This window comes from Melospiza georgiana, chromosome 12, assembly GCF_028018845.1.
Source record: "Melospiza georgiana isolate bMelGeo1 chromosome 12, bMelGeo1.pri, whole genome shotgun sequence".
NCBI classification, from domain to species: Eukaryota; Metazoa; Chordata; class Aves; order Passeriformes; family Passerellidae; genus Melospiza; species Melospiza georgiana.
The window spans coordinates 11,007,799-11,026,353 of NC_080441.1; the positions used below are offsets into that span (position 1 = coordinate 11,007,799).

The following is an 18,555-nucleotide window of genomic DNA, read 5'->3' on the forward strand; positions in this document are numbered from 1 at the left end:
ATAGAGAGCAAATAAATTACTTATTTTTATATATAGCTAAGGCCCTGATGCAGTGAACTACTCAGAACAGCCATGAATTGGAAAGAACTGTAGGCACTGAATCTTATTACAAGGCTCTTATTAATATTCCAGCAGCACCTTGAGACCCCAGCCAGCATCACAGCCCACATCCTTTAGTGCTGCATCACCCAGAGATAAATCTCCATCCTACCCCTAAAGGAAATACACATTAACAGACCCTAGCAGAGGAAACAACGGAGTCTGCAGAGAAAGGAGCTTGCTGCAGTCCCAGAGGAGACAGAACAGCATGGCAGTGTCCCAGCCCAGAGCCCAGGCTCGGCTCTCCTGCATGGCCTGACCCAAATCCTGCAGCTCAGCCAGGGACCCCAGCCAGCTGCAGTGACACCATTGCATTCTTAGCCAGGTCCATCCTTACAGGAGTCCATCCTGTGTGAGCACTGAGGTTCTCTGCTGCTTCTCAGTGCTTTTACCCAGCTTGGGTGACCATGAGACCTCACACTTGGAAAAAGAACTGTCAGTCCTACATCAATATTGATATAATATCTAGACACCATGTCAATCCTACATCAATGTTGATGTAACATCTAGATACCAAAAGCTCAATTCTCTACAGCCACAGCAGAGAGATCCTGCTGAACTGGACCAAAGAAAATATTGGAAAGAACAAGAAATCCAAGCCAGTCTTGGTATCTGTCTGTATGCACAGCTACAGGGAACCTGGGCACCAGCCCACCAGCAGTGAGCACAAAGTGGCCTGGACTGTGTCACCACATTTAAAAGTAAAATCCTGGGTCCACTGTGAAGTTCTGCTCAACACTCACACCAGTAAAGAATCTCTCCAGCATCAGGAAACTGCACACAACACCTCTGACAGCAGCAGGATAATGAAGACCTGACACTGCAGCCAAGGACTTTCCCAGGGGATCTTGGGTTTTAAGAGTCACTTCGATTCCAAACCACTGATTTTTATGTCATTCTAATGAGATGGATGGCTACTAGGTGACTAGGGAACTGGAAGAGAGTGTTGTCTTCATTTTTCTGTTTGGAAAATACAGCAAACCTTAGAGACACTTCCTCAAATCTGCCTCAGCAGCTTGAACATCTACCAAGCTGGAGCTTGGTAGATGTATCAGCTCATACACACTTTTCCCTCTGATTCCACTGACTCTGACATGATATCTGTATCTATTTCCCCCTATATAAGCAGATAGGCCCTGCTCCATACAATCTGGAGTTCCTGCTGCTGTGATTGATACAAACGCTCTCATGTCCCACAGGAATGTGGCCTCCTTCTGACAAAACCATCTATTTTGTCTTTTATTTTAATCGGTTTCCTGCCAGCTGGGGTCTGTATCCATCTGATCAAGTGAACTATGTCCTCAATCAACCCTTCTTGATTTTTTCCTCTCTATTTTTAAAAGCAACGGCCCAAGATCATGAAAGCAGTAAAAAATATTGCATTTTCTCAACTTTTAGCTAATTCCTGATGAGAAAAACATTTCTATAGCAACTTTTAGACAAAGCCCTTTAAATTAAAAATAATTTATAAATGCAGAGAAACTGGCTGCTGATCTCAGGTTGTAGGCACCTTTGTTTAAGCAAGAGCAGAAAACTGAGGTGCATAACCCAGGACCAGGGTCTGAGCAAGGCTATGTTGAGCACACTCATCTGCTGAATTTGACCAATTTCATTCTCATCCTGCTGCATTAATTACTGAGGAGCCCCTCAGCTCTCCTGCACACACAGGCAGGCTGGGAGCGACACACATCACTTCACCTGGCCCACATCAGAACAGCCAGCTCTGAGCAAGGAATGATAGATACAGCCACCCCAAACTCTGGGAACAAGGCAGGAATGGCACAGCCACTCCAAGCTCTCAGAACAAGTTAGAGGGCAATCAATGGTTTCATTCAGAAGATTGTACTGATTTGTATCAATAGGGTGTTGTTGGCTCCATATTATTTTCAGTTCCCTCCAGTGAGGAAGATTTTCCTTCTGCCCACCTCGGTTCTACACTGAACTCTGCAAGGAGCCCTCTGTGCAGAGGCATCTATTCTGCCTGTGTACAACGTTCATGGATGGCACTGGCACCTGGCATCAGACAGCCAAACAATCCCTGCACCCCAGGCTTCTAAACAAACTTTTAAACTAGTGGCTGACAGCCAGCATTTTAAGAAAATCCTGCAGCACCCAAGAAATAAATAGACTTCCATTACTCTTGTACTTCTGATTCTGCCTCAGGTTCACTACAAAGTAACTTGCAGCTCAATAAATTTTGACATGTTTTCATGTTATAAAAACAAAGACAAAAACTTATTTATTCACTTTTTACCTCATACATCCCAAATCAATAATTGCATCTATTGATCGATGACAAATTCAAAACTTTAATTTACATTGAGCACCATAACCTAATAAGATGGCAACAACTGAATTTGTTGAAATCGATTTTCGTTTCCAACAGAAAATCTTCAGGCCTGTAGCATAATAAGATGCAGTACATGGAGCAGTTAATTACTAGTGAGTATCACAAAAAGCTAAAATTAAATTTCTTTTTGAATATTGAAAGAAAATGCTGAGTCTCCAAGGCTGACACTTAAGAAAAAGAAATTTCTTGTACCTCTTCCACATGTTCAGTCACGTAACATTAATCAACCCTTTGTAACATAAATAAGTAAAATTATTTCAGAGATATGTATGTATAGCAGCCATAAATTAATGCTGACACACTTAGGAGGTTTTAGTTTGGTTTTTTTTTAATTACAGTGACATAGTTTTAATAGTAAGTCCCTGAAGAAAAGTCCTGCTTTTTGTGGTGCAGACATGCCTGCCTTCAAGCAGCCATTGAATGGGCTGTAATAAAAAGCCAACACAGACCTTGCAGGCTAGCTCTGAGCGCCACAGTGCCACATTGGCTACAGCTCAGTTTAAACTTTGAGAGAGGCCTTTTAAGTTGAACATGATGCAACTTCTGGATGGGAAAACCTCCCCAAATCACCTCTTACAGGCAACTAAGCAGCCAGCCAGGCAGTTTGTATGTTTGGAAGGGAATGGCAGCTCTGAGGAGACAGCTGGACTGCAGCCCTGTAACACAGAGAGGAAGGAATTGCACAGAGCCCCTCAGTACTGCCACAGCACAGGTCCTGCTCACAGTGCGTGGAGCTTCTCCAGCTCCACACTCCCTCCTTTCAGATCCAACACCACCACCTGGGGTCTGAAGGGGTAACAGCAGGGGAGCAGCGCAGGAGGAAAGGCAGAGAGCAAAGCCAGCAGTGCCCTCCCCAGCTGTGGGGCACAGGGACAGGGACAGTGCCTCCCGACCTGCACTCACTCAGCAGCAAGTTACAGTGGCTGTACTTTCCATTTACTAGCAATAAAAATAGATAGATTTAGCCATCAATCTCCAGTTAATTACACACAGATTTTCCTAGCCCAGCTCTTACCCCTGCCCAGCACAGCCAATTTTTCCAGGATTCAGCCTTTTTGCTCCCCATTTCAAATGTTGGATGGGGAACCTGCTGTGAGAGCAGGGCTTGCACAGGGATGGGACACTGTGCCAAGACACCCCATCTGTTAGTCTGGACAGCTTTCTAAGGAGCCATGAAAACATGAAAATACCCATGATAACTGACCCAGCAGGATTTGAAATAAGCCCTAGAAGCAAAGGCTTAGTCCCAGCTAAGAGCACATCACATACCTGTGCAAATTCCTGCTCCTGACTTCACCCCCCTTCCATTCCAACACCAGTCAGGACTTAAAGCAGGTTATAACAACAACTGGCAACCTCTTGTCTTGCTATCTCCACATAGCAAAGCTATCTGGAAGAACTGTAGCTCTTGGAGTGAATCCAAACATTGTTCAGGCTGCTACTGAGGACCAGGTAAGATGGAACCTCACATCTTTTCCCAGTTCCTCCATCCTGGTCTAGGTGCCTCACCTGAAAAAGAGTGAGGTCTATCAAAAGTTCACTGCGAAGCAGACAGAACTGCTACCAGCCAAAACCAGAGACACTGTTCCTCCAGTCTGTCCTTTTTTTATTTAGGTTATCCTGAGGAAAAAGAACTGCGCAGTCATTTAGGGGATGCACCTCCCCAAGCACAGCATCTAGCAAGGCTACTAGTGATCAAGTGCAACAAAATTCATGGCTCCTACCACTGAGTCAGCTGGACTTAAGCTCCAATGCATTTCATTTTAGGAACACACCAGAGGGATGAAAGAAAAGGGAACCAGCAATACACTTTAATATCAAGTATCATACAGGATCAACATACATTGTGTAAAACTGTACTGAGACAACGCAGGCAAGGCTGTCACAAAAACATAGGCACTGCTAGTATAGTTTTAGATTACAAAAAAATATAATTTGAAAGCAGATGTGGAACAGCCACACACCTCCTTACATTCAGCCACCATGGCCTGAAGGGTATGGGAGGCACAAGAGCAACAAAACCAAATCAAACTATCCTGAAAGTATCCAAGTAACAGACCCCTGTGTACCAGAATGACCAGAAGACATCAGGTTCATATTAACTTTTATTTCCATGTATGTACAACTTAAGAAACAAATCCCAGATTGAAAAAGTTCAGAAGTCATCTTGAACAACACAACACTGACATACCTTTGAGGCAGCAAATATTACTCCTATTAAGGCTCTCATGAAAGGATGGATACCATGCAAATGCAATTAAAGAGTACATTACATTTCAAAATATGCAAACTAAGTTTAACTGTAAGTCTTTCAGAAAAAGAACATATCCAACATTAGAACTATGAGCCACAAACATATTTACATACATGCTTGGAGTATGTGTGAACCAGATAAAATTAAGTAAAATATAACAATTGTCAACCTCTCTTTAGTCAGATCAGAACTACGGTTGGTGATCAATCCCTTCCAGCAGCACAAGTGCCAATGTGTGCACCAACCTCAGCATTTTGCACTCACATAAACTGGTTCTGACTGCAAAACTCCACCTTTTTTCAACCTGTGCTTTGGCATTTATTTCTCCTCACTGAAAGTACTTAATCCCCCCACTGAGCAGGAGGCATGTACAGAGTGCCTGTGACACAGCAGCACCTGCAGGCACTGCACAACAAAGTTACTTCCATTGATGCCAAACTAACTTTTGCTTTTATATATCCTTCATATAGCTACAAAGCTACAAATATATATGAAGAATATATAAAAGCAAAAATCAGTTTGGCAACACCATCAGGCACTTAGATTCTGATTCATTTCTGTATACTCCTTGCTCATCATTTCAAAGAGTGATAGCTGCTTTTTTTTTAAACCCTAACCAGCATTAGCACTAAATCAAACAGCAATGCTAATCTACAAGAAAAACATTTCTTACTTAATATTTTAGTATAGTAACACCACTTGTGCAAACCAGCATCTAAAGATGGTCTAATATTACCAGCAAGAAGACAGTTCATTTCTTCTCTGTGCCATTGTAACAAATTGAAATTAAACACAATCAAGGTGGCTAGCAGCATTGGTTTTTTGGTGTCATCACTAACATAAATCAAAAATAAAAGGACTAATAAGTTGGAAGTGATGAATATGTGAAAAGGAAACCACCACAATTGCTGTGACCTCTCCCAGGATGTTATGTGCACTGCTGGGGAGTCAAAGGTGCTAGGTGACTTTCTTCAAGCCTGATGTTTACACAATCAAATTTTATTTGTCCACTGAAAAGGAACTAAATTAGCTTTCAAAATGTTTTATCTCACAGCATTTTTGGCAACTCTAAAATTGCCTAAAGGCTCAAACTTTTCAGAAGTTTTCTGTCACATTATATTCAGCACTTACTAATTTCTTGCAAACACTATTCCTCGCCTAAGAAAATAGCAGTTAAAAGTAAAAAGATTCTTTCATTTCTGTCACCTAATTTTGAGTCACAGCAGCATATAATTTAAGATACTGCTAGGCACACACTGTGTGGGTATTGGCAACTGGAAGAATGAAAAAGGGAAGAGAAAGATCCATTTTCCTTTAATCCCAACCAGCAGCTGTTAGCAATTTTCCTTAGTTATCACTGTAGGACATGATGGATGGGAAGGCTCAATCTGCTAGGAACTGGTGTACAGTGTCCAAATGCTCTCAAGGACTGTTGTTCAACAGCACATTCAGTTTAACTGGGGACTACAGACTGCAAGAGGTAACAGAGAGCTCCTGGGAGAATCTATCATTCTTCAGAGAAGCTGTCTGATCAAGGGGTAACACCTGAAAGAACCATTGCATGATCTTTTGCTATATGGTTTGTGCATCAAGTCATTGAGAAGAAAGAACATTAACTCAAGTGGTAACTCAAACCAAAAAATCTGCATAAAACAACATGTTGAGATATTACCATTTTAAGACTCCATACACTTTGCAACACAGAGAAACTGGATACACAAATACATGCAAGTCAAACAAAGCTAATCTACAATAAACAAAACCAGAATACACTTATTTCAAGACTTAAAACATTAAAATATTCATCCAATGCTAAATAGGAGCAATAGAATAAGCTCTAGACCTAGCCATGTAATTCCATAAACATTTCAATTGGCTCTTTCAGCCTTTATTCCCCATCTCTTTTAACCTGTTTTTATCATTTCAGGCCACAAACTTAGTAAATGGCACATGAGCCAAAATTCAGATGCAAATAAGGCATCTTCCTCTCTCTATTAATGGCAATGTCCCAGGATTTGTGTTATATATGCATATAGCTGCACAGCCTTTTCCATAATTCCATGGGATGTCCTCCTCCCAAGGATACAGCAGGATGTTAACTGCTCCAATAGCACATTCTGAGGAGGGATGCTTCTTCCTGAGCACACCTATCCCACCTGGGCTGCACACTCATTTAAGAGCATGCTCTGACTCCTGTGACCAATCTCCTGCCTGGAAGTTGTGTCCCATCATTATCAGATGTACCTCTCAACTCATCAGATGAAGTTCAACAGACAAATACCAAGTCTTAAAAATATAAACCCAGTGAAATAAAGAACGTGGTCCCTGGCCGAAAGCTACATTCCAAAATACAGAATCTAATCTTTTGAATTAACTTTTGAAATGCTCAACCAATCATCACAGCCATTTTGCCTCAAACCTTTAACAGACACTACAAAAAAAGCTGGAAAAACCTCATCAAACTTAGAGATACTAATCCCAGAAAACTTCAAAGACATACCAATATATTTTACATGACATAGAAGAATATGGGCAAAGCTCAAGAACTTTATGAAGTCCTATGTTTTACAAACACAGAAGAAGGTAGCCAATGCAAAGCACAAAATACAAAGAGTAAAGAGGTTTCTTTATCTAAAAACACCTCAAACCACTGAAGGAAGCAAACTGCACTAGAAGAAGTTTACAAGTTGTCTTCAAGGGAAGTACCATGTAAAGCACACTGCATTAATCTAGACCTGACATTATGAGGGCATGTCTCACTGTAGCAAGGTCTGTACTAAACACCAGATCAGAGACAGAACATTAAAGTAAAACATAGATGTCACAGCCACTGTTCTACTGATCTGGGAAAGGCAGACTCCAAAGTGAGCAGGAACTGTGAACCTGCTTAATAAAGGCCATTCTTGCAAAGTCAAAAAATCATACATCCAACACTTTCATCCCTTCATTAAAATAGAAATATTAAAAAGGAGCACTCCATAACATATCCCCATTGCTTCTGACTGACATGTTGAATAAAAGGTAAAAGAAGAACTTCAGCAGAGATAATTAGAGCAACGAAGATCTTTCAGCACAGGGCAGCAGAGCTGAGGAGCCTACCAACCAGAGAGTGAACTATTTTGTTTGCTACTTAAACCAGAAGCTGTGAGCTGACTACTTCCTTTTATGAGGCATAGGAAAGTTTTCATCTAGAGGCCATTGTGAGAAACACCTCACCCTGTGTTTAAGCAAGTAGCCCAGCAGAAATCACTGATAAAGAAAAACAAAAAGTGTGTATTTGCTGGGTTTCCTTCTGAATATTTCAGAGAAAATGTCCTTTTAATGCAGAGAGCAAACAAGGATGTCAGTCTAATTAGATTTTGTTCTGTCATGCTCCTGATCCTGTCTAAGTACTCCTCTGAAAAAAATCTGATTGATGATGAAGGCACAATTATACAAACCTTAACATTCTGTCTAAATGCAGCTATGCAAAAAAGGGAGAGAGGATAGGGAAAACAAAGGTGAAGTATATTTCTCTTCAAATAATTAAGTCAGTTTATTTTCCAACAGCCATATAAATTTAAAATATGAAACAACAATAATACAGCTATAGAATTTAGGTTTTTTTCAAAGCAGCAGCATATAAAACATATAAAAGCTAAAACCTCAGCACAAGCTTCAAAAAACCAAGGACTGAGTGAATTTTGCGAAAGACATGAAACTCACAAAATACAGTACACAAAAATACTGGAATGCGTAAGATATAAAGCTACACATTTTAGGTAAAGAAAGGCATTGTCAAGGATACAAAATCTGCAAAATTAAAGCATGGGACTTGGGGAAGAGTACCATGAATACAAAGAAGCTGGCAATTAATACACATAGATGGAGTGAAGGAAGTGGCAGTTTCATATTTAGCATATTCAGTTTTCAGGTTCACGACTTCACTTTCTTAGCATCTTTTTTTCCAGAGTTCTCAGCAGCCAAATCTGCTTTTCTCTTCTGTGACTAAAGAGAAAAAATAAATATAAATTTTACAAGATAGTGGCATTACAAACAAAAAACTTAAATACATAACTAATTATTCAGGGGAGAATGTACGACCCCAATGCATTCTAGATTTCAGTTCACTTTTGTAGGATACAATGGAAAGGCAAACATTAATCCCTGACATAGACACTTAATTCTCCTACCCTTTTTATATCCTTAAAATCATTACATGGTCTCAGTGGTGCAGGCACCACACATAGCCTGAATTGGATAAAAAGATCAGGACCTTGTCTCACACACAATTCTGTTCTAACGATGACAATCCTTCAAAATAAAAGAAGCACTTTCATTTCTTCTTCCAGCAACTACTATGTAGGGGAGGGAAAAATCTCAGAGAAGAAATTGAAGCAACATGTGATATACATAAGTAGGCAGAAAGTAGGCAGGGCAGCTTTCTAAAAAAAGTCTTCCTCTGCTGCTTAAACAAAAGACTTCTCAAAAAAAAAAAAAAAAAAAAAAAAAAGCCCTCAAATCCTATGCACTGGGAATACCTACCTAAGCAAATCTAGGAGAGATGTGAACAGACAAATATTTCAGTTTAATCTCTCACCTCATGGTTTCTACTAATGCAATCAGTGCCTACATTTATCTTTTACATTTTTTAAAAAAATATATAATTGAATTCTACCCCACTGGAAGTAAAGTAAGTGCTGCTAAACATACCGCTGTAACTTTGGCTCCTCTTTTCTTCTTTTCAGCTCTTTCTTTTTCCTCAATTTCCATATTTTCTTTTTCTATTAATGATATGAGAGTATTGCAGCGTCTCTGAAACTCCTAAGGAAAGAGAACACATCAAATTTTTAAGCAAATTATACAACTTCTCTTGCTTACATAACTATGTTCAAAATCCTTTAACTTCAAAGCACTTACATTTTCCTAAAGTATTCAATAATACTGATCATTAGCTTGGTTACTATTATCTGTCTTTCCCTCAGTGCAACCTTTAGAAACAGAAAAGGATTTACTGTCCTCCTGACAAGGAGTTTTCAGGATTCTGTCTTCCAAACTAACATTCCAAAGACTGATGTGATCTTTCATCTTGGTTAATGAAGCAAATTACAGCCTACCAGCACAGTATGCCAGATTTTAAGAAAGAGGTCTTCAAATATATCTTTAAAGCAGAGAAAAAAAGGAAGCAAAGCTATCTTAAGCAACACTTTTCTGTGGCACACAGACTAGGGAGGTTTTTTTTGTGAAGAGACACAGTAGAGCTGCAAATTGGCCAAAAATCTATTCAGTCTTAAATTGTAAACTCACTGTATTTTTATTCAAACAGGATCCTAAATGCTCTAAATGCTTTTAGCATCAAGACTTGCAAGCCATCAGGACTAAATGCCATCAGCTTGTTTACACATTAAGAAGTATTTCCAATACAACTCAAAATATCTGCATTGCAGTTACTAACAGCTGGCTAGCTTAATACAACTTACTTGACTTGGACAGTTTCTTGTACCCCATTTAAAAGATCCCTTACAAAACACCTAACAGGGCCTACTTTTATTATAATTATTCAGTATGTTCTATGCATTATTGAGAACACGATTCCATGGGTTTTTCTTTCCAACTCAAAGCAGGAAGCTCTCTTCTGAGGGAAAAAAAATGCCAAAAAATATGTCTCATCTCTGCCAAACTCAGTGAAGACATCTTTAGAACATAGGCTATCCTAGAATTGACTAGAAGCACGTATCTTAACCTACAATGGGTCCATTTGCAATGAAGGGCACAGGTGACCTTTTTGCCCACAAAGTAGTCTCTATTTTCTCAGCATCTGAAAGCTGGATATTGCTTCAGCCATCATAGTCCATCATGGATAAGGCAGCCTTGGTGCTTTCCTGAGCTGAACCTTCCCAAACAGGCAGGCATGGGACTCATCTTTGAGACATTCAAACCCTCCAGCTTAACCAGTTTTCAAGTTCTACAGTTTCCACAGATTCCTCTCCAAAGGATGCTCCACCGCCTTGGGCAAAAGCCATGCAGTTCAGAATGGACACAAAGAATCCCACCACCACTTGAATTCTTTTCATCAGACACACACACATAAAAATCCTCAGGACATTTTTCTTTACAAGTCCCCTCCAGAAATGTTCCAGTGTCGTGCTTGTAGCTTCACCAACAGAGTAGTGGAATAAGTCACTTTTATCGCATCCCTGTAGCAATAACCCCACACCCTCAAGTAAAGGTTAAATAATGAATTAGGGTGCCATGCTTGTGCCCTGTTATGTGACAGTCATTCTGGAGCTAAAATAATCTCACTTCAATCATTAAACTCCCTCAAATTCTACCCAAACAACAAGGTTTAGATAAAAAAAGCAACAACTCAGAGCAAACTTGAGTTCAAGCCATCCCAATATACACTGCAACCCCAAACAGAACAACAGAGTGCCTCTGTCCCAAAAAGCAAATAAACAGAGATGAAAAAAGACCAAAACAGAACAATGACTGTCAACATGCCACAAGTATTTTACATCATTTAAATTTGTGAATATTGCACTCAGACTTAGGAGGTGAGGTAAACAGTGATGACAAGCTGCTTCACCATCATAATCTGGATTTTTTTCTAGCATATGAGAAATGGGATTGTGTTAAAGTCAAGACAAGCAACTAATCTGAGACAACTAAGAAATAACCTTGATCCACTTGCCTAAAGCACTCAAAGATCCTCCTCTTTCCTGGGGACCAATGCTTGCATAAATATATACATTTATAAAGTGTTCAGGTTCATGGTTAGACTTTCCAGATGGACTACTGCTCCAAAGCATCTGCTGTGGACAGAGGATGGACTCAAAAACAATTTTCTCTGGAGAATCACAGAACCAGTTGACAGCAAGATGTGACATGCACACAGGTTTCTTGTACATCTACCATGAAAAATAATCTGAATGATAAATCCTGCACTAAGCTATTGAAATTTCAATAGGGACTGCTGCATTCCATTTTAGTACCACAAAAATGCACTTACTTAAAATGCCTTGCACTTTCAGAGATGACTTTGTATTCTGTGTGGCTTGATACTTTTCTCTTTTGGATGGAAAGAGAGAAGATACACTTTGTTCACCCCCTCACAGCTCTAAAGACCTGGATTGCAATAAATAAGATGGGAGCACTGAACCATTGCCTTCTGCATGACTGGAGGCAGAGATGCTGCCTTGGGAGCAAAGGCAGCCCTCAGCTCTGTCTACAGGCCTGGGCATTCCTGTATTTATCAAGAAGCCATTTCTCTTATGCTGGGCAGTGTTTGCAGAAAGCTAAAAGAGAATATCCATAATTTATGACTTCAGAGAACAGATATATGCTTCACTACTGCCATGATATTTTGCATTCTTCCTGCATGGACAAATTTTTTTAAAAAACAAACAAACAAATCTGTGCTCAATACTGAAAGCAAAAAAAAAATTGCAATCTTAGGCGTTCATGGTATCTTTAAGAATTTACATTTTGGGTAAACCATTTGATTTTGAAATAATTTAATGAAGCAGGATTTGCTTTTCGAAATCTTCAGGAGAACAAACAGAAATAGTAAGATGGAAGATAAATTAGCTATTTTTGTGGAATTCAAGAGACATCTAGTGGTTAGAACACAGAGCTTTCACAAAGAGCCTGCTAAGCCCTTTTCTGAATTATGCTGCCCTTTTTATCTTGTTTCATATGAGTTTAAATGATCACATGTGAATTTCAGCATTTCAGGAAGCCTTCTCCACTTTCACTTATTTACTCCTCTATAAATATTTGTATTTATACTTCATTCATTGTTATTATCATGTGATTTTCCAGCACATTTCTTCACCAAAAAAATAAATAAAAATCACCAAACTAGTGCAAAATGGACCCATAGAAATTACAGCCTCCACAAATCTCAAGACATTAGAATATATCAGCTATATTACTCAAATGTACAGAGCATGGTAATTCAGAATATTTCAGAAAATTAAATGCACATTGAAAGTGAAAAATGGTTTTAAATTTGTATTTCCATAATCTTTTTCAACCATGCAGTAGCAGAAAAACTAAAATTATTAAGGGACATAGTTTTAAAAGGAAACCTAAGCCAAAAGATTCACTATATTCCCAGTGTCTCAGTTTCAGCATTAAGACACCACAGAACATATTTCTACACTTGAGCAAATGATTTCTATCCCCTTTAAAAAAAGGGTATACTGAACATAAGGATTTGCAAGACTTAAATTGAATATTTAACTCTACCCCTGACAACCATATATCAACTAATATTAAACACTGAGCTACATTTTTAATTTCTAGTACCCATTTCTGTGATTTATTTAAATGGATTCCTGCACAGACAACTTAAAGAAACTTCTTAATGTGCTAAATACTGCAGGCTTCTCTCTTTATAGACATAATGTTAAAATGCAGTATTTCTTCAAAAAGACATTTTAGTAAGAAATACTTGAAATTCTTTTCAATGAAGGGCTAACTGCTGCACTAACCAGAAACACTTCAATTGCTGAAATATCAAGTAAAGAGTGTATTGCATAATTATAAGTAGTGCTGGGAAAAGCAAATATACCCACCTGTTCAAATACATATTTTAAATATTTTATTTTATGTTTTATTTATTCTTAGTATAGCACGCAGAACTCTGAAAGAACATTCTTTCAGACAAACAAATCCTGAGGTCAGGAAATGAAGACAAACAACAAGTAGAAGGAATTGAGCAAAAATTTTGGGGCAAATCCAATAGTTTTTTTCTCACTGAAAGAGTCCCATACTCTGATGTTGGTACCTACATACCTTAATATTTGCAACCACCAAAGCTTCTGTTACCGTTATCAATTCCTGCTTAATACCTAAATTAAAAATGAATGGCTCTGCTCTAAAATTATGAGTACTAGTCTACTTGCTATTAACCTTGTATTATATTCTCTAAACACAAACAAAATTTTCAGTAAAGTATACCTAAAGAAATTTAAGCACTTCCATGGGATAATCCACATTCACAAACTACAAAGTGCATTTTAAACCTATTGCTGCAATTATTAATATCTATGTGAATCACTAACTTTCCTCATGCTGTTAGACATTAAATACTGCATTAGAAAAGCTGCTCCCTTTTCCAAGTGTATTATTCAGATGTCTTCAGACTTTAATGTTATGCAACAACTCTAAAAGAGTCATATTTTAAGAGACATTGTTCGGTAAAACACTCAGTTTGCAATAAAAGTAACAAGGATATTTGTAAGTCTAGTCTACCTCTGCCTTAATGCCTTGGGGTAACATGGGACTCAGTCTGGCAGGTTTTCTAATCTGTGTTTCAGTTGTATTGCATTTTTTCTGTACTAAGACAAAAGGTTACTATAAAAAAAAAAAAACAGAAATGAAAATCACACCTAAATTTGTTCTTTCAGCACTTGTTTCCTAAACAAATTTTATGTGGTGGTGCTTTGAAAAGCACAAGGTGCTTCATGCCATGCCCAGTCCCTGTAAGTGGCACCCACCATGGCAGTTCTGGATTTGATGAACCAGTCGAACCGGAACTGAGGCGCGTTGCGCACGCACTGCCGCAGCTCCTCGTACACGTTCTCCTTGTCAAAGCCCATCTTGTGTAACATGCAGATCAAAAACCTGTCTTCCTCCTCTGTGTAATTCTTCCCTTTGTTTGTTCCATACTGAATACGCAGCTGATGAAAAGGTGCTTTGTACCTTGCAATCTGAATGCAAAACAAAAGTAAGGATTAATAAACGTACAATGCTACATCAAGGAATCATTACATGACACTGCAGATCACTGAGAGGTGGTATACTACCTATGCTGCACAACAAGACAGAACACTCATCCCCAATTATTCCTTTTCTGAAAGAATTTTTGGAAGAAGTCAGCTGCAGAAAACAAAAAACCTGGAATAATTACTTTGGCATCAAGGGCTTTCTTGATACTGATCCTCCGCTGAATTCTGGCCTCTCCTCGTTCAATCTGAGCCATAATCCTCTCAATGTCCTGTAGCTCATTACAACGCTCCCAGAAAACAGCTAAAAACACAAAACAAAATTGTTGAATGTAATCTTTTCCTCTGCTATTATGACTTCACTGTTAAGATACTCAGGCAAAAAAAAAGATAAATTCAGCCTGTGGTTCCATTAATCTTAAACAATGAGCTAATGCTCTCCAGCTTACTGTGCTAGCCAAAAAATAAGCTTGCACTGACTCTTTATTCAGAATCCTTAAAAGTTAACTGTAAGTAAAGGGTTAGTAAAAATTCTAACAAAATTTACATGCAACATAATCAATTGTAAAATAAATTCAACACTGAAGGGAACTCTTGTGGAGCTCTTCCTCTTTAACTACAGGAAACAACACTGCAAAGTTGATTTTATGAAGGTGTTTAGTAAAATTACGTCCAAGGCTGAAAGAGGAAGGAATCTCAAAAGCACTGTGTAAACACAAAAGACAAAGATACAGTGTAAGAGGTAAAATAGCAGAGATACAGCATAAAGAATCACACTGGCACTATAAGGCAAATTCACAATTTCACAAATCTATGTTGTCAGTGAAAATTAACTATGTCAAATTCTAAATCTTGACTAAGGAGGGCTAAAGGCAGCTGCAGGTGTTAGTTATGTGCTACAAAACCAACCTTTTATAGAATTTAGTCTTCTGAAAAAAAACCCAAGTTGCATACTTTAACAAAAAAAAATTCTTAAATGCATCTAAATTCTTACCTTGTAAATTTAAAAGAACATGTGGCAAAAATCATGATAATAGTCTGGTATTAGGAAATAAATACATTTCAAAATATCACCAACCTGAGTATTCAATGACCTCCTCAGGTGACTTTCCTTCCACCTCACGGGCAATATTGTCTATGTCATCACGGCCATATTTCTCATTAGCTTTAATAAACTGGTTAAAATCTCTTTTATTCCAGTTTGTAAAACCCTGTAAGCAACAAGAGATTAAGAAGGCATTATCAGGTCAGAGGAAAGCATTTTCCAAAATTGTGATTTATTTATGTACCATTTGCTCCTCTGCAATATCACATAATTACAGTGGCTAATGGTCCTTCAGGATTTCCATAGACTTGTGTTATCCAGGCTTATTACTGAACCTATAACTAAACAGTTATTTTTGGGCATGACTCCACATGCATTAATCACAGCTTTTTATCCTTTCTTTTTAAAGTTTTTGTGATACTTCTCCAAAGAAACAAGCTCAGTGACAGCTGCACTCCTGCAGATACAAGCACCACACTTCAGAGCAGTACAAGGTACAGCAATGCCTGTGTCATCACAAGTTCTTAGAGCAGTGCAAGTATCCAAAGCAAGAGCTCCTACTTCAGACATTTACAAACCTGGAACCAGGCAAACAGCTGGATGAAAGCATAAGTACGTCAAGAAAAGATCTCTAGTCCAAAAAGATGCAATCAAATGGAAACTCTAAAGCACTGTCAAAGAGAGAATTTGTTACGTACCAAAGAAATCAATCCAAAACTGAACAAGTGAGATGCAATGCACAAAAATATTATCCAAGAAAGAGACATTACAATTTAAAGACATGGAAAGCAGAAAATGACAAGAACAAACAAGACAATCACGTGCCTGGGCAATAATCTGTAGTGCACAGAGTTTCTTTCATCACAGAAATGTATCTACAAGGAACTTTGTCAGTTCAGCTAAATAAGCTCAGTCCACAATTAGCATGTCCACAGTGAGTCTAACATGCACAATACAACTATTTATTTTTAATCATTAACAGCAGTACTGATATGCATATCAGCACCAGCTGAAATATTTCCTCTGCTATACACAAGTGAAATTAATACTGAAATTGTGACTTTGGAAGTTTCTTCCAAAGTACACCAATTCCCAATTCTTCTATAGAAAATTTTCTGAATCAAAAAGTCCTGTTACTTTGAACACACCTTTGTCTTTAACAATCAGCTTTTAATAAGCCCAGTCAGCAGGATAATCTGCCAAAAGGTCAAGAAACTAGTCAGTGACAGAAATTCAGTTCCAGTGACAGAAATTCAGTCCCAGTATAAAAAGAACATGCCTAACAACTTGACTGGGACAAAAATTAATGGATGTGATATGCCTTAGACACCTGCATAAATACCATGTATGTTGACATAGGGTTGACCTGATTCAAACCCTTTTTGATTTAAAATCAACATTTAAAATCAACACAGAAGCTTTATGCCTGTCCAAGGAACCCACTGATTGGATTTCTGCACATGTTGCTGGATAGTGCACCTACTATCCAAGCTGTTGCCTCAGAAATGTTCAAGGACTTTCAAGGAAACAGTAGATTACTAAAATGTAAACTTGTTCAAGGACAGGAAAGGTCCCTTAAAGCAAAACCAATCAAAATCATTACATGTTCTATGCTTTCTTCTTTCAATAACATCAGCAGAGCTTTCCTGTGTGTATTTACCATTATTTATATTCCATACTAGCAAAAAACATAGGATGAAATACTTCAGCTGATTTTATTTTACCTGTGTTAGAAGCTTTTCTTTCTCTTCACTTTCCTCAGTATTCAGAGGCATAGACTCATCTATCTTCTTTTGTTCCTCCTTTTGTACCTGAGCTGCATTTGGAAGGTCAGGATTCCTGGGGACCTAAAATCAGGGGTTTCAAAAAGCAGTAGTGCAGCAATGTTATTTCAAAGACTGCATTTTAAAAGCACTCATCTGTACAAAATGTGTTCTACCTAGATTGAGATCTTACTGCTTAAACCCCACCTCCCAAAAACAGGACCTGCTTTAAGTTCTAAGTTGGTTATGCCCTGAACCCACCACTCCTGCACACAATGACCTCAGGATACTGTGAGAGGCTGAGCTGTCACAGCTCACTGATTCCAGTGGTACTTGTCACCAGCAAAGCACCTGCTTTCCTACACTCATTGGTTTACAATGTTTTATAACTACAGTGAAACACTAAGTTCTGCCAGGTTTACTGTAAAGCCATGCACACTGCCCAAGTAAGGACCAGACACAACCTGATGTAAACAAGAACCAGCAACATCTTATTTGTCCCTCTCCACACTGATCAATTCAGTATTTGTGACCTTGGAACTGTACTCCAATTTCACTGTACAAAACAGCAAACAAGCCAGAAACAGTATCCAGTAAGGGTTTAGTAGACCTTACTTATTCCTGCAGCAAAAGGCAGTGGAAGATAAGAACTGTTAAGCTGGTTTTAATACATAAGAAATCTTCTTGACTTTACTGGTTTAAATTAAGACTGACACATAAAGCTTGGTCTCTGCCTATTGTTCATCTTCTCATACTGTTCATGGCTGTTTTCAGTATTTATTATAAACTCTCTTCAGATTGGAAGTTATACTTCCATTTCACAGCTAAACAAATTTAATTATATTTATCACTTTCCCCACCAGTAAACAGTCATAGTAACCTTTTAAGATAACAACTATTCATGTTCAAACTTTCCAGGCTGACAAGTTTCCATAACTGGTCTGAAACACCTCTTTTTACATGCATATTGTCAACACTAGCAATTCTCTCATCATTCTTTGTTGGGGCATTAATTGAATAAATTCTTTACCTAAACTAACTGCATACTCATCTTAATTCCATCCTGACATCCCCGTGAAATTCTTTTGGCTGCAAACAGGATTCTAAAAAAACTTTCTGCCTTTTCTTAAAAAAAAACATTTTACTAATATTAATTCTACTCTCACCAATTTTCTATCTGTTGCTTTGTATGACAATTTTATGTCCTCCAACACATTTTTTAGATTATATTTTTTTCTTGCTGCGACCTGTCAGAAAACTTGAGGCTTTTTAAAGACATGTCTGTCTGAAAGTAGAGAATCCATTTGGTTTACACAATCAATACTGGTCCAAGT

General features: G+C 38.3%; 1 protein-coding gene across 1 annotated transcript in view; it reads right to left on the bottom strand.

Annotated features, from left to right (window-relative positions):
* Positions 1 to 4,232: 4,232 nt before the first annotated feature.
* Positions 4,233 to 18,555, bottom strand: part of SMARCA1 (SWI/SNF related, matrix associated, actin dependent regulator of chromatin, subfamily a, member 1) — a 33,215-nt gene continuing 18,892 nt past the window's right edge. The window contains exons 19-24 of the mRNA XM_058032379.1: positions 17,183 to 17,305; positions 15,492 to 15,624; positions 14,599 to 14,717; positions 14,186 to 14,398; positions 9,396 to 9,506; positions 4,233 to 8,690 (exon numbers count right to left, since the gene is read on the bottom strand). Of these exons, the coding sequence (XP_057888362.1) occupies positions 8,619 to 8,690; positions 9,396 to 9,506; positions 14,186 to 14,398; positions 14,599 to 14,717; positions 15,492 to 15,624; positions 17,183 to 17,305 (771 nt within the window). The 3' untranslated portion in view covers positions 4,233 to 8,618. The remainder of the gene's footprint in view (positions 8,691 to 9,395; positions 9,507 to 14,185; positions 14,399 to 14,598; positions 14,718 to 15,491; positions 15,625 to 17,182; positions 17,306 to 18,555) is intronic.